At 45.2% G+C, this 16761-nt stretch overlaps 1 protein-coding gene and 1 pseudogene across 2 annotated transcripts in view; one reads left to right on the top strand and one right to left on the bottom strand.

The window, feature by feature from the left end:
• The window catches only part of LOC310815657, a 191030-nt pseudogene that overhangs the window by 20439 nt on the left and 153830 nt on the right, over nucleotides 1-16761 (top strand). The gene's annotated exons all lie outside the window — the stretch shown is intronic.
• On the bottom strand, nucleotides 4933-7344 carry LOC310815841 (E3 ubiquitin-protein ligase TRIM39-like). The gene is made up of 2 exons (XM_083685782.1): nucleotides 7251-7344; nucleotides 4933-6844 (listed from the first exon to the last, which is right to left on the bottom strand). Exon 2 carries the CDS (start codon nucleotides 6840-6842, stop codon nucleotides 5109-5111), a length of 1734 nt encoding a protein of 577 aa, XP_083541908.1. The 5' UTR covers nucleotides 6843-6844; nucleotides 7251-7344; the 3' UTR covers nucleotides 4933-5108.

Here is a 16761-nt window from a genome sequence, read left to right as displayed (position 1 = left end):
AGTGGTAGTCAAAGCCTCACCCTTCCTCCACCTCAGATACAGATACAGCATGTAGCTACTGACAGACAGGTGGGGTAGTATGCCACCTTTCAGGGCCATGCACAGACTTATGGAAGGGCAGCTAACTTTTAACTTTTACCCCCCCCCCCCCCCTTACCTTTGACACTGGTGGTGTGATCCAGAGAAGCATTGCATTTTTCTCTCTCACTCTCTCTGTCTCCCAATCTCTCTCTCTCTCTGACTTTCACCCCCCCTCTATCACTTCCCCCCCCTCTCTCTCTCTCCCTAACTTGCAGTGAACTCTCTGAACCTTGCCCTGTGTCATCTGAGGTAGAGTAACTCTGTCTCCATCGACAAGATGTCACTTTTCTGTAATTGTGTGCACATGTTGTGTCATCGTGTTTGATCAGGTCTATTACCACACAGCTGTTTGGATGAGATGGAAATGGATGGTGTTCTCTCTTCCTCTATAATCAATCAATGACAACATCCACTGTGGGAGTTTCTAGTGCCTTTTATAGCCCGAGAGAGCACTAGAATAGAATACAGGAGAGGAGAGGAGAGGAGAGGAGAGGAGAGGAGAGGAGGGGAGGGGAGGGAAGAGGAGGGGAAGAGTAGGGTAGGGTATGATAGAGTAGGGTAAGATAAAGTAGGGTTGAGTAGAGTAAGGTAGGGTAAGGTAGAGTAGAGTAAGGTAGAGTAGAGTAAGGTAGAGTAGAGTAGAGTAAGGTAGAGTAGAGTAGAGTAAGGTAGGGTAGGGTAGAGTAGGGTACAGTAGAGTAGGGTAGGGTAAGGTAAGGTAGGGTAGGGTAGGGTAGGGTAGGGTAGGGTAGGGTAGGGTAGGGTAGGGTAGGGTAGGGTAGGGTAGGGTAAGGTAGGCTAGAAGTATAATAGCATAAACTTGCGTTCAAAGCAACATTAAACAGGCTGAGGCCAGGTCACAATCTCTGTCTCTGCACACATTGTGTCATCGTCCTTGAACAGGTGGATTACAAAATGGTGGTTCACATCCTCTGGTAACCATCCTGCTATTTGGGGACTTCAGGGGGTGGGCCACTGATAGGACAGTGCACTTTCAATACTGTCTGTCTGTCTGTCTGTCTGTCTGTACTCTCTGTCTGTCTGTCTGTCTGTACTCTCTGTCTGTCTATCTGTCTGTACTCTCTGTCTGCCTGCCTCTCTGCCTGTCTGTCTGCCTGTCTGCCTGTTTATCTGTCTCTCTGTCTACCTGAGTTTAAATTGTATATCCCACTCACAGCAATCACAGTATAACTGCTTGGATGGAATGAGAAATGGTATCAGCCAGGTGTGTTCCACCAGACTGTGTCGTGGTCAATGAGACAAACATTGCTGCATGTATCTTATGCCAGAGGAGACAGTGATCATTTAGTTCAGTAGACAGCTCGCGTGATGATCTACTCTGGAGAATGTTTGAATGCAAAGTGTTCTAAAAATGTCGGAGGTTACCTTCCCACACATATGAATGACATCATCACACAGAACGTTCCTTCGGTCTCTTGTCAGTTCCAACTCGAAAATCAACGATTCAACGATTCAAAATACTGTGTTCGATACAAATCTGATATCACACTATGAACTTCCGCAATATGCAAAATCGCTTTTATTGAATTTGCATTTAAATAGTCCTTATTTTGGCTACATCTGTCTCCCTGTAGGTGATGTATTGTACTGTATGTGTGTCTATAGTTTGTTCAATGTTGTGTATGTTGTTGCTGTGTATGTCTTGTAGTGATGAACTAACCACTGTTCCACACTGCTGGGAGCTACGACCCTCTGCCTCAGCTTTTGACATTAACTTATTTATCACTTATTTCTAGAGATTAGAGAGGCCAGCCAACAATCGGTAGGTTGCTGGTTCGAAACCCACCCCAGGAGGGCGCTGGATGTGAGCTGGTGACTAGAATCATATCTTAGGTGCCTACCACTGCCTTTGTGCCCTTGAGCACGGCACTTAACCCCTAACTGCTCCAGGGGCTGAAGACGGCTGACCCTGAGCCCAGAGCTCTGTTCCCCCTGTTCCCCCCCCTCTCTGTCTCTGTCTCTGTCTCTCTCTCTCTCCTGCTTACTTTCTTTGTATATGTGTATGTGCGTGCGTGTGTGTGTCCACCTGAGTTTATGGCTCTTTCTGCAGGGGAGTAGAAGAGTCTCTGGTCAGGCATACCAGGCACCTAGACTTGGTCTCAGGTCAGTTGGGATGGGTGTGTGTGTGTGTGTGTGTGTGTGTGTGTGTGTGTGTGTGTGTCTGTCTAACTCTTAGATAATTCAACAGCGAATGACTGAGACTAAGAAGAGAAAGAGTGACAGAGGGAGAGAGAGAGAAAGAGAAAGAGAAAGAAAGGGGTAGAGAAGGAGAGAGATTCATTGCATATTAAGAAATTAATGAACCCACAGTTCAAAGTCTTTTCCGCTATCACAAGAGAATGAAAGAGAAAGAGAGAGAGAGAGAGGGAGAGAGAAGAAAGAGAGAGAGAGCGCCCGAGAGCGAGAAAAGAGAGAGAGAGAATAACTCAGATCATATTACATCTGATGTATTGCTTCTTTCCCCTCCGCTTGTGACCTTAACCGTGATGGATGCTCAAGTGGGCCTCTGGGGAGTCGGCATGCTGTCTCTCTGCTCCTCTCCTGGCCTCATCTGGACTGCGTACCTGTTTGTGTGGAGCCTCCAGCACTGAGGTGGAAGTGTACTGAGACGTGTGCTACTACACAGAAGATAACATGGTTGAAACGTTCTATGCTGACACTCAGGGATGGATGATTATACAGCACTGGAGTGGAGAGATTGGACTGGGTTGGATTTGGAGAGAGAAGGAAAGTTCAACACTGAAAAATATCGACAGCACCTTCCTGTTTTCCTGTATATATATATATATATATATATATATATATATATATATATATAAGATGTGTCTTTTGATCAGAGAGAGAGAAAGAGAAATGGGGAGAGAAATGAGGAGAGAGAGAAAGAGAGTGAGAGAAATGGGGAGAGAGAGAGAGGGAGAGAGAATGAATGTTAGGGTGTCCTTCTAGCAGCTTCTCCCAAGCGTGCAAAAACATTGACACTCATCTGAAGGATTCAAGTACCCTCAGAGAATCATATATCGACAAGACCCTTCAAAGTATACACTTGCCCCTTCAGCAGTAACATGGCAACACTTTATGCATCTCTCTAATGCTCTCCTTCCTCTTAATGCATGTATGTTACAGAATACAAGACCTTCCCAAAAATGAAACATCATAACAATCAAAGCCTCAGAACATTCTTAAAACAGGCCAAAAATCTTGAAAAGATCTACTGCGAATGGCAACTTTCCGAGTGTTGCTGAGACTATTTGAAAATCTTAAAATAAACTTCCGCCGATTTTTAAATACATCCACTGAGAGATTAACTATGGATGGATGTGTTGCACTTAGGCAGAGATGGAGTTGCCTCTGGGAGTCCTGTCACATAGTGTGAATTTAACAGCAAGGGTTTTTTATTAACTCTAAATGGTTTCTATGTGTAAAACAGTGGTGTGGTTGGAGCCTGTACCAGTGGAATCCCTGGCCGGCCTCCTCCGAGCCATTCCCAACCTCTGAGGGAACGCTGCATCTCAATGGAGAGCTTTTGCAAAATGCTTTAGGCTTTAGTTTCCATGTTAGTTTTTCATCTGCACTGAAAATGACTTCAGTTTTCTAATTTCATCGAGGCATTTTATTTGAATACACACACAATGGTGTTAACTCGGTTAATTCAATCCATTATGGCACTGCTGTATAAGGAATACATTAAAAGCAAGTGAAATAATACCAGTGCAGGGAAATGCATCGGTCTATTTTGGCCAACAGATGGAAGGGCCTAAATAGAGTATGTAGGCTTTCTTCTTCCTCCAATAGAGCGCCATCTAGTGGTGAGGTGGCAGCAATGCACTTCATGGGGCCATAAACAATTCTCGGCATCTCAGTTGCACTAAAAGCACTCACCAAAACAAATAGGATTCATAATACATCGCAACCATTCTATCACAAAATAGTCAACTATACCGTACCTCCTGTAGATGATGCCACATGCAATAAATCAACTCTGAGTTACGTTTTAGGAATAAAGGGGCGGACATTTTCAATAAGAGAGAGAATGTGTGATCTGATGTGTGAGGGAACAAAGTAGACGTCTGCGATCGTTTTCTGGTCGTTGCTCCAACCAGAGGGACACCAGGTGCTGTCACAGTGCAGTGGTGTGGAGAAGGGGGCTAGATAATGTAGGGGTTTAAAGAGGATAAAAGACATTTTCTCTGACCTTTCCACTTCATTAACCACCGGTATACCAGATAAATTGGAAGAATACAGGTCAAACCATGCGAGGCACCCTCTCCTTTGGCCATCGTACGACACGGTGGACCAGAGCTGGGCAGAAGAAACACATTTACTGGTTTTCTCCATTGCGCAAGCAAATTTTTGGAAACTTCAACTTTTCAAAAACAGTTAACATGTTCCCCTGAACGTTTGTTTCTACTAGATAGGGAAACAGGGAAACACACAACAATGGGATACATGTGTACGTTTTTATGTGATTTTTTTTTTACAAGATAACAACATGTTGGATTTTACACACACTGGACTTGGATGAGCAAAACATGCATATACTGTACATACTATATTGATTATGTTCATTATCTTACAATCCATCTGTCAACTGATTCTCATTCATACACAAATCTAAGTTTTAAAGCGATTCAAATATAATTCAGCGAGCGCTTCCGTTTCTTTCTGCCCCCTTCTCTCTAGGATTTAAGCAAAGATAATCATCACCATAGACTGCAGTGGGAGAGTGAGGGGTGGTTGGTCAGGGTTATATATATATATATATATATATATATATATATATATATATATATATATATATATATATATATATATATATATAAATAAAATATTACATTGCAGTGAGTGCATACATTCAGTATATATGGTCCCAGTGGGAATCAAACCCACAACCTAAGCGTTGTTAGCGCCATGCTCCACCAACTGAGCCACAGAGGACCACCAGGAGAGGTCAGAGAGAGGAGGAACAGGTACGAGCTAGGACTCAAATCCCCCCTGTATGATCAACCCTAAGGTCTACTGAGAGGAAGTAGGCTGGAGTGACTTTCAGGACAAATGATTAGAGGGGCAGAGTTGTTACCATCAGCATTATCCCCTGTATTGAAGCATGGGTAGAGGGTCCCGGTGAAGGTGCAGCCGGTGAAGGAGTAGATGAGAGACCTGGCCCCCACATCATAAAAGGAGACCTCGCCCTCCTTGTAATCAACATACACCCCAACCCTCTGAGGCTTCTCTTTCAGGCTGAGCACGACGTCAGGACCAGCATGAGCACGGTACCGACCTCCCTCCCACAGTCCCACAGTCCAGAGTCCATGCCCAGGACTCGGTGTTATACTCTGTGTGTCATATGCGAGAACAACCTGCCCAAAACTACACCGTCTGCAACGGCCAACCACTTTGGCTGAGGAATCACAAATATTACACATTAGATGTGATCTACTTGCTGTTCTACTTCTCTTCTTATTGCTAGTAACTCCTAAAACCCACCTAGTCTTCTCCTTTACCTGCACCTCAAAGTAGAATCTCTCTGTGAACCCTTTCTTTCCTAGAACACTGGGAGCTGTATCAAACCACTTTAGGCCGTTGGTCCCCAGTCTCACTTGTTTCCCGTCTTCAGATAGGATCAGTTCAGGATGTGCTTCACCAGGGTTCAGAATCACATCCACGACACACTGCTGCATCCTTACCAGGTCAATTCCACATTTCAACTTCACCAGCTCTTCATACACAGCCGTCCTCACAGTGTCCACACACAGACCACTGTCAACCTTGACCTTAGACCAGTCCTTGTTGTTCGGGAGGGTGCAGAGGGATTGGGAGCTCTGGAGGAGGTGGAGGTGGTCCTGAATGTGTGAGAGTGACTCCATCTCAGTGCTTCTCTGCTGTAGCTCAGTGATTTCCTTCTCCATCTCCTCAACGAGCCCTTCGGCCTGCCTCTCCGCTACTTCCTGCTTCTGCTCGATCACCTTAATGACCTCAGACTGGCTTCTCTCAATGGCACTCACCAGATCAGTGAAGATCTGCACGCTGTATGCTCTCAAGCTCACTGCGTCACTGTTGTTCTGCTCTGCGGTGCATCTGACCTCGGTAATCTTCTGACATAGGTCCTGAATCCTTTTCTGCATGGTACTCTCTGTTTTCGCCAGCCGGACCTTCCTCTCTCCAAACTCTTGCTCAATGGGGACAGTCTTATGACCCTTGTGGTCTGACTCGGTGCAGAACTGACACACACATGTATTATCACTCCTACAGAACAGCTCCAGGGGTCTCTCATGCTTCTTACACACCCTGTCCTCAAGGTTCTTTACAGGGTCGATCAGCTTGTGTCTCTTGAGGGTCACCACTCTCTGATGAGGTTCAAGGTGAGTCTCACAGTAAGACACCAGACACACCAGGCAGGACTTCAATGCTTTGAGCTTCCTCTCTGAGCAGACATCACAGGCCACTTCTACAGGTTTGGCCAGGGGTTGCTCTGGGGTGATGGGTGTGACTTCAAGCGGAGATAACTTCTTCAGCTGAGCTACCATTTCGGCAATGAAAGTGTTGATTTGAAGCTTAGGTCTTGTTTCAAAATGTTCCTTACACATTGGACACTGGTTCAAATCAGTACTATCCCAGTATCCTCTGATACAGACCAAGCAGAAGTTGTGTCCACAGGGGATGGAGACAGGGTCAGTGAACACATCCAGACAGATGGAGCACTGGAACTGCTCCTCAGACAGGACAATCTTGGAGGAAGCCATAGCTGAGGACAGACACAAAAGTTATTTCAGAATTCAGTTGCTTAGCCCCCTTTATCCTTAGCTTCGTCGTTGTCAGAAAAAATAATCAATACATCATTTATAAATGACACCAATCATATAAAATAAGTCACAATGTTACACTAAATCATGTCAATATAGACGTTGATCGAAAGGAACGTTTTATACAGATAGGAAAACAGGAAGGGCTGTCACCATTTTCATTGTTGAATCTCTCTCTCTCATAATATAGGCTATGCCATTTAATTGACGCTTTTATCCAAAGCCACTTACATTGCAGTGAGTGCATACATTTCAGTATATATTTTCCCAGCAGGGATCAAACCCACAACCTAAGCGTTGTTAGCGCCATGCTCTACTAACTGAGCCACAGAGGACCACTCATCTCACCTCTGTATGTGTTCTTCTTCAGTTGAAGGGACTTATAGACTTGGTGCAGGTGTGAATATTGATAGATACGTGTAAGTTTGATCTTATAACAGGCCGTTTAGCTGTTAAGTTTCACTTCAGCAAAGTGACGTTATTCAGCTCCTCCCTGCCAAGGACTGTCTTATCTTCTTAAAGGGGCACTTTACCGATGTTTTACCTCATATTTATGATCTCCAGCACGATGTCAACGTCTACACTATATTTGTGAAAACAAAAAGCATTCTGTAGTCAAAGAAGTAAATGTCCATTCAATATGATAATCCGGGGTCTTTTATGATTGAATTGTTACAGCTACAAGTTTCCATTCAGGGGAGTGTGTTTGTGGCACCGAATTGTGGCTTGGAAATAAAAAATCACTGAATAATAATAAATAATAATAATAAAAACCGGATGACATCATACAGTGTTTGATTTGGTTCGGAGACATTGGAATTATTATCAGATTATCACTAATTATATGGTGTTAATTGTTTTGATTAGATCTGCTGCCATCTAATGGTTACATGTGTGTATGTCCACATATTAAATGCTGGGGAAACTACAAGGTTATTTCTTTATATGTACAGTATCTTCCAAAGTGCCAATAAATAAGATTCACCATCTTACCAAACAAGTCAAGATGCTGCAACTGTTTTATCTACAACTACAAGTTGCAAACCCATCTCTTCAGGCTACATCTTAACAGTCCTTCCTAAGACCTCTTCACCCCCACTACCCTCCCTGTACTAACCCTAACCCCAACCCTTGAGACCTCTTCACCCCCACCTCCCCTCTGTACAAGTTCTCTCCTGTTACTAAATAATTAAAACAAATTAAATTAAATTAAAAAATGCCTTCTGGCATTACGACTGCCGATGGCCCCTGGTCTGAGCATTGATTACTTTATCTTATGATGACTGTTGGATAGATGATTCACTTACTTAAAGAAATGTATTTGTTGTAAGTCGCTTTGGATAAAGACGTCTGCTAAATGCCATAAATGTAAAAATGTACAAGTCTAAACTATACTTTATAATACTACCCTTGACAGTATCAAGGGCCACATCTTGATAATGTCTCAAAGTGACATTCAGAAATGTATCTGTCAGACTGTGATGATTTTTCTGAAAGTGGATTAAGAGAAGGGTTAGCAGTATCACATATAGTCCTGTGTGTGTGTGTGTGTGTGTGTGTGTGTGTGTGTGTGTGTGTGTGTGTGTGTGGGGTGTGTGTGTGTGTGTGTGTGTGTGTGTGTGTGTATGTGTGTGTGTGTGTGTGTGTGTGTGTGTGTGTGTGTGTGTGTGGTGTGTGTGTGCACGCACGTGCATGTGTGTGTCGTGCCTTACTGTTCCAGCCATTCTGTTAATGACGTTGAGACCGCTCTGCCTTCCGGCCGGGATTACCACACCGTGCACCGCAGATCTCCCACCGCGGCCGGTAATGAGGAGGGGGGGGGGGTTTGGGGGGGGATGTTGAAACGGAGAACGTGCGGCAGATTGCTTTTCACCTGAGTTTATTAGACAGAGAGCAGGTTTGGACGTGCTTCTCTTATTAAAGATTAAAATGGACTAGAAGAGGAGGAGGAGGAGGAGGAGGAGGGGGGGGAGAGGGAGGGGGGGGAGGAGGAGGAGGTGGGGGAGGAGGAGGAGGAGGAGGGGGAGGAGGGGGAGGAGGAGGAGAAAGAGGCGGGGGGGAGAGGGAGGCGGGTGGGGAGGAGGAGGAGGGGGAGCGGGGAGGAGGAGGAGGAGGAGGAGGAAGAGGTGGGGGGGAGGAGGAGGAGGAGGAGGAAGAGGAGGAGGAGGGGGGGAGGCGGGAGGAGGAGGAGGAGGATGAGAGGCGGCGGAGGGGGAGGAGGAGCAGGAGGGGGAGGTAATGGGGGGGGGTTTGGGGGGGATGTTGAAACGGAGAACGTGCGGCAGATTGCTTTTTACCTGAGTTTATTAGACAGAGAGCAGGTTTGGACGTGCTTCTCTTATTAAAGATTAAAATGGGCTAGAAGAGGAGGAGGAGGAGGAGGAGGAGGAGGGGGGGGGGGGGGGGGGAGGGAGGCGGGGGGGAGGAGGAGCAGGAGGGGGAGGTGGGGGGGAGGAGAGGAGAGGGAGGCGGGGGGAGGGGGAGGAGAGGGGGGAGGCGGGGGGGGAGAGGGAGGCAGGGGGGGAGGGGGAGGTGGGGGAGGAGGACGAGGAGGAGAAAGAGGCGGGGGGGGAGGGGGAGGCGGGGGAGGAGGAGGAGGAGGGGGAGAAGGAGGTGGGGGGGAGGAGGAGGAGAGGGAGGAGGAGGAGGAGGGGGAGGAGGAGGAGGGGGAGGCGGGGGGAGGAGAGGGAGGCGGGGGGGAGGGGGAGGAGGAGGAGGGGGAGGAGAGGGAGGAGGAGGAGGAGGGGGAGTAGGGGAAGGTGGGGGGGAGGAGGAGGAGGAGGAGGGGGGGGGGGGCCGGCTGGTAGGTGACTGCTGGTGGTTGTATGGACATATCATATGAACAGCAGGGAACATTTCTACGTTTGTAATCTCAACCAGCACATCCTCAGGTGCTTTATCATGTCCTCAGGTGCTATCATTGTTTCACAGCAAACAATGTCAGACAGACCGCTCTGGTCAGACCGCTCTGGTCAGACCGCTCTGTTCAGGGCCAAGGCTGATCGCTGTGGGGTTTCCATCCAGACCAGGTATGGGCCATCAGAGACCAGCCATACCAGGGGAATTTAGCATTCCTGGTGGAGGTAGAAATCGGAGGACGGATTCATTGTAATGCACGGAACAGAATGAGGAACGGTATCAAACACACATGTTTGACGTGTTTGATAACGTTCCTCATTCCATTCCATGCATTGCAATGAGCCTCTCCTCCGATTTCTACCTCCACCAGCCTCCCCTGATACTAAATAAAAGCATAGTAAGCACAATACCTCAGCTGGGGTACTCCTATTGCCCTTCAATTGTCATTTAAGGAAGAATGTAGAATATGGTTATTTTGGTTGAACTATTCCTTTAAATGGTTCCTGATTTGTAGAGATGTGGTCTTTAAGATACCATCCATGCACATGTGCGCTTACTCGTGTTCATAGAACAAGGCCTCTGCTGTGAATTACAAAGAACAAATCAGAAACAAGTTTATTGAGACAACAATCATACTTCGTTTGCTTTGATATACACAATCAACTTTGCTGTTCTAAAGCATAACATCTAACATCACGACAAGGCAAACTGCAGGACACATTGCAAATACAACCTCCAATTCCATCAGGGGAGGCTGATGCAGGCAGAAATCGGAGGACGGGCTTGATACAATCTTGATACCGGCTTGATAAGATATGACTATGCATTATTAGACTACTGTAAGATATGACTATGCATGATTAGACTACTGTAGGATATGACTATGCATGATTAGACTACTGTAAGATATGACTATGCATTATTAGACTACTGTAAGATATGACTATGCATTATTAGACTACTGTAGGATATGACTATGCATGATTAGACTACTGTAGGATATGACTATGCATGATTAGACTACTGTAGAATATGACTATGCATGATTAGACTACTGTAAGATATGACTATGCATTATTAGACTACTGTAAGATATGACTATGCATTATTAGACTACTGTAGGATATGACTATGCATGATTAGACTACTGTAAGATATGACTATGCATGATTAGACTACTGTAAGGTATATGACTACGCTGTCTACTGTCACGTGTCAGGCAGAGGAAGATCCCAGTAGCTTCGTCTCTCTGGCTCTGTAGAGGTCCATACCCTGTGGAGAACAGGCCGGGAGGGAGAGAGAGGAAGAGGGGAGAGAGGGAGAGAGGGGGGGGAGAGAGAGAGAGAGAAAGAGAGAGAGAGAAAGAGAGAGAGACGGGAGAGAGAGAGAGAGAGATCAATATTCCTTAGTGGATTTCCTATAGTACCCCTCACTGGGTTCCTACCATCTATGACATAAAGGCTTGGGTCCCTACAGGGCTGGGTTCCAATACGATAGCTCCCTACCTTCCCTCTGCCCTGGTTCAGTCCCTGCAGGGCTGGGTTCCAATACGATAGGTTGCTACCTTCCCTCCGCGCTTGTTCAGTTCCTTTTCTGAGCTAAAGAACTGGATAGGCATAGAGGATTTGAATAAGGATTGTATCACCTACACTAGGGTAGGCCCTCTGGTTGTCTAAGTGTAGTTATGCCATATTGTTAAATGATTTAATTACTTTTCAGATTGCTCAGGCCAAGGCAACATGGTCAGGGGCAAGGGAGGGAGCGAGTTTTCAGATTGTAATTAGGCCATGTACATAGAGCACCATTCAAGGCTGGAGGTGAAAACCTGTGATACCCACAACAGCCTCTGGGGGGGCGAGGGGGTGACATGGGTTGTTATGTAGTAACATTCCATCATTCAATATTCAATTCAACATTCCATCATTTTTTAATAATAATAGTAATAGTAATAGTAATAATAATAACAATCCTTGAAAATCATCAATAGATTGTGGCAAGCTGCGCCAATTCCAAATGGCTTTTGAGGGTTGAACATGCATACACAGGGGTGCATATCTGCCCTCTCCCAGGCCAGGGAGACAGTGAACCCGTGGGAGGATCTCTTCTCTGGCAGGTTCTGGGTGTCTGACAGGGAGAGGCAGATGGAGGTAAACACCAATTAAGACGTTCCAGTGGATGACAGGAGAAATGAAAACACTGAGACATCGAGAAACGCCGCCGCCACCGGGGGCCGAGAGTGTGAACGGAGGCTGTCTGAACAGGATGACTCAGAGACAGAGGGAAAACTCAGGCCTGTCAGGATAACAGGGAAAACTCAGGCCTGTCAGGATAACAGGGAAAACTCAGGCCTGTCAGGGTAGCAAGGAAAACTCAGGCCTGTCAGGATAGCAGGGAAAACTCCTGTCAGGATAGCAGGAAAAACTCCTGTCAGGATAGCAGGAAAAACTCAGTTCTGTCAGGATAACAGGGGAAACTCAGGCCTGTCAGGATAACAGGAACAACTCCTGTCAGGATAGCAGGGAAAACTCCTGTCAGGATAACAGGGAAAACTCAGGCCTGTCAGCGTTACATGAATAGGCATGAAGAAGGAGACACATAGTGGTAGGTGGGGTGTGTGTGTGTGTGTGTGCGTGCCTTTGTGTGTGTGTGTGCGTGCGTGCGTGCATGTGTGTGTGCGTGCGTGCGTGAGCGTATGTGTGTGAATGTATGTGTGTGTATGTATATGTGTGTGTGCGTGTGCGTGCATGTGCGAGAGTATGTATGTGTGTGTGTGTGTGTGTGTGTCTGAGTGCATGCGTGTGTGTGTGTGTGTGTGTGTGTGTGTGTGTGTGTCTGAGGCAGCAGTACCCTAGGTGGTGTGTTTATGACACACACATTTATGGCTTAGTATGGGAGATAGCATGTCAAAGACAACCCTCCTATGGCGACAGTATATAATAACCTTCTCTATGCAACACATTCTGGAGGAAACAATGGGAAACAATGAAGAAACAATGGGAAACAATGGGAAACAATGAAGAAACAATGGGAAACAATGAAGAAACAATGGGAAATAGTTAAGTGTTCAAATGCATATCACCAGCATGTGAGCTCTGTTCTAACAATCAAAGCAGCCTAGGTTACAGATGTATGGATTTATAGTATATATCGATAATCTGTGTGACATATTGAATGAAGGTTTTTGTTTGTAGTCCATTGGTGGGGTACTACTATAGTAGTCACAGCTCATACAGCAAATAAAACCAAATGTGCATTACTGAGAAAACACATATCTATCTATTTAGACAACTACTCAAGTCATTCAATCATTGTAATGACATACTACAAACCCTGCTGGCCAGAGGAGGCTGGTGGAGGTAGAAATCGGAGGACAGCCTCATTGTAATGCATGGAACGGAATGAGGATCGGCATCAAACACACATGTTTGGTACCATTCCTCATTCCATTCCGTCCCATGCATTACAATGAGCCCGTCCTCCAATTTCTACATCCACCAGCCTCCCCTACCGCAAGACCTGGTGGTCACTCAGAAACGCATCTGACACGACGAAGCCTAAACCCCACAGGACAGCGCTGCAAAGACTGACAGACAAGAAACCAGAACAACTCTTTGACTCATTTGTTTATTTATCTGGTGAATGATCCGTCCTATGGATCATATTTGTCTATTCTAGGCCCATTAGCAATGTGCTACCGATCCCTCGAACTCGCTCAAGGGTGAAGCTAGCATGCTCGACCTAGAGAAATCAATTTGGAGACACAACATCACAGATGTGGGGGCTTTTCTCTTCTCCTGCCTCCTTTAATAAAACTTCACAGAGCAGGATGTGCGCGAGTCATGAAATCTGCCCTGGTTATCTGCTTTCACACGCTCAGGCCGTCCGTCCGTCTGTCCATCCTCCGAGTGGGACGCCCGCGGCGAGAGAAGCTCTCTCAGCGTCTCTCTCTCTCTCTCTCACACACACACACACACACACACACACACACACACACGTATACATACATATGAGCCTGTGACTGTAACACACACACACACACACACACATATATATGTATGTATACATACATATGAGCCTGTGACTGTAACACACACACACACACACACACGCAGACCCACACACCCACACACACTCATGCTTGCACAAACAAGTACACACACACAGATTCACACACACAGATCCACACAGATCCACACCCACACACAGCCTACCTCTCCTGCCATTTTGTTAATACAGAGATAACATCAAGGACCCACCAGAAAAAGATCAAACAAACCTTCTCTGACCATGTATGTTTTGAAATCTAATAATAGCTATATCAGTGTCTTGTGCCATGGAGGGCCCCTGTGGTTGAGAGGATATAAGGACTGTAGTGCGTCTTGTTACAGAGCCCTGGCCTCTCTCCTCCTCTGCCTGAAGGTGAGGGTGAGAATGTGTGAGGTCATCCGCTGGGACCTTTAGCTACGGCCCCTGGGTCCTGATTGGTGGAGAGCCCACCCCCACTGACCCAGGGTGGTACGGTCAAACTGAGGCTGGCTGCACTGCTGGAGGAAAGACACTTTGTGTGTGTGTGTGTGTGTGTGTGTGTGTGTGTGTGTGTGTGTGTGTGTGTGTGTGGCCATGAGGCATAATTAGCATTGATCTGTATGAAATAGCAACATCTCTCCCTTGCAGATACAAGGCGATGGGAACACTTCATTGTTTGACCAACAGTAATTTGATGATATATGCGATATGATTCAATGTACATCTTGCTGAAATCAAAGCTGCTTCAAGGGTTTTAGCTTCAATTAAATATCACATTACCTTTATGCTTGCGTTTAACGTAAACTTTGGTTCATGACAATATTGACAGTTGAAATGAAATCGGAAAAAAAAGAAAGAAAACGTATGCCCCATTCCGTGAATGAACGGCCGTTTGAAAATAGGCTATATAAACTAAAGCGTATACCTCCCAAGACTGTGATCGCTATTGTACTTAACGTTAACAAGGCAAATAATGTGTATGAAATATGCTGCCACTTCCACCCAGTAATATCAATAGGCCTACAATTGTGCTGCCTTAAAATGAAGTGTATTGCACAACCACAAGACTAAAAGAGTAAGCATTATTTGTATTGGTCCATGTTTCGATTAGGCCTATTTATGCCTCGAATGCATCTACTGTTCAATGTAAGAATCATACACACAACCGCCACAATATCTCGCCGGAGTCAGCGCCTGAAAGAAACGCGTTTCTTTGACTTTTATTTTCTCTATGTCTGTCATTGATTCTAAGTTATAATGCTAATATGAAAATAAACATGATTTGCTGACATTGTTGATGACACAGTATTATTTGTTAGAATATCACTAGAGTCCACAGGCTAATAATAACATTGTTTGGACCATGTTTGGTACAATTTTTACATTTCATTTTTTATGAAAAAGCGTCAATTTGATTTAGAAACTGCATCCCACCAATTTCACACTGCATATAACAAAGTTGTTGTGGCACCTATTCAGGAGACCAGAGGTGCATGTAAATGATGTATGTAATTGGACAACAAATAGACACCATATTGACTAAATGTCTGACATGTTTGGCGCATCATGACATGAATATTGAGAGCGTGTTAATTATTTAGATTGGAAGTAGCAAGACATGCACGGCTGTTTACTCCCAGTTGCTTAATGTGAATTCCCGTGGGTAGAACAGAGGTGACGAGCGATACCTGCGGCTTCTTACACTCCAACAAACCGAGCATCAGAAATAAGATGCTTCCTAAGAAATGTGGTCGTTAATGCTTGGAAGACGAATTTCGAATTGATTCAGGAACATTAGATCATTGGGAAGATGGCCATCACAATGGGGACACACAACATACACAACCAAACAGCTTCGAGTCGTACTTACTTGTCCCTCAATATGTGAAAAACTATTTCTTCATAAAATGTTTATAGACTAATAATTACTTTAATAGTTGTTGGCCTAGTAGTGGTTCTACATAGCAGTAATACCAGTAGGCCTGCTGGTGTTGTTGATGGTTATAGACCTTGGGGTGGTGCTATTACTGCAGTCATGGTAGTGGAGTTATTGTCAGATCAGCTCTTGAAATAACAATGGCTTCATATAAGGAGTTTACGCTGGATGAATGTCTACCCGTTCTGTGAATGAAATTCCACCTCAAGCAGGCAATCCAACTGAAGCGTCTGTAACTACTAAAACGCATATCACTAGGCAGTAAATGAGCAGCAGTATGCACAAATATTACACTTTGTTTTATCTCCTAAATTGATAGAAATAAATACATACAAATTAATTTATAAATAGAACACAAAAAGCCACAAAGCTATTTTACAGAATTCTGTGTGCGAATGTTTGGAATTCTTTGGATACAATAGGCAAGTGCAAATCCACGCGCTTTATAAAAAAAACTACCAACTATAAAAAATAAAAAAATAAACTGTTTGATTTCCCATTTATAGAGTATATTGAAAATATGTCTTACCTTGTGGGATTATAAATCCATGCCTACAGAGCTGTGGAGGTATAGTGTGAAGTCTTGGGCGGTTTCTTGGCGAGTGTGTCTCTCCTCCTCAAGACTTGTCTCTTCAGGTCGTCTGCGCCGTCATGTTGATTGGGATGTGTATTGAGGCGCAGACTGCGTATTCAGCCGACTGACACGACTTATCCCTTACACCCTGTTATGGCTTTACGTTACTGACTCCATCAGGAGCTGGTGCATCTGAAATGGGTAATTTACGGCCCCCAGCCTCGTAGAAGAACATTGAAAGTTGAAACCCATGAGTTTATTTAGCTAAGGTTCCTGCCGTCTCCACTAAACGAAGGGACGGCAACCGGGCTGCATTTAGGCGTACCTGGGAAGAGACAGAATCCATAGTGCATGTGTGACTTTTAACGTTTAGATTAATTCACACACTAAGTTTTAATTGTGACATTTATTAACTTTTATTTCCCCCCACCTCATAAACTTTCTCCTTTTGAGTGTTGACTGAT

The sequence above is a fragment of the Argentina silus genome (assembly GCF_951799395.1).
Source record: "Argentina silus genome assembly, chromosome: 15".
NCBI lineage: Eukaryota > Metazoa > Chordata > Actinopteri > Argentiniformes > Argentinidae > Argentina > Argentina silus.
The sequence above is the reverse complement of the archived record's forward strand: the minus strand, read 5'-3'. Positions and strand labels throughout refer to the sequence as shown.

What these genes read in the sequence shown, in the direction of transcription:
- LOC310815841 (XM_083685782.1), bottom strand. Translation starts at nt 6,842, where the DNA reads ATGGCTTCCTCCAAGATTGTCCTGTCTGAGGAGCAGTTCCAGTGCTCC.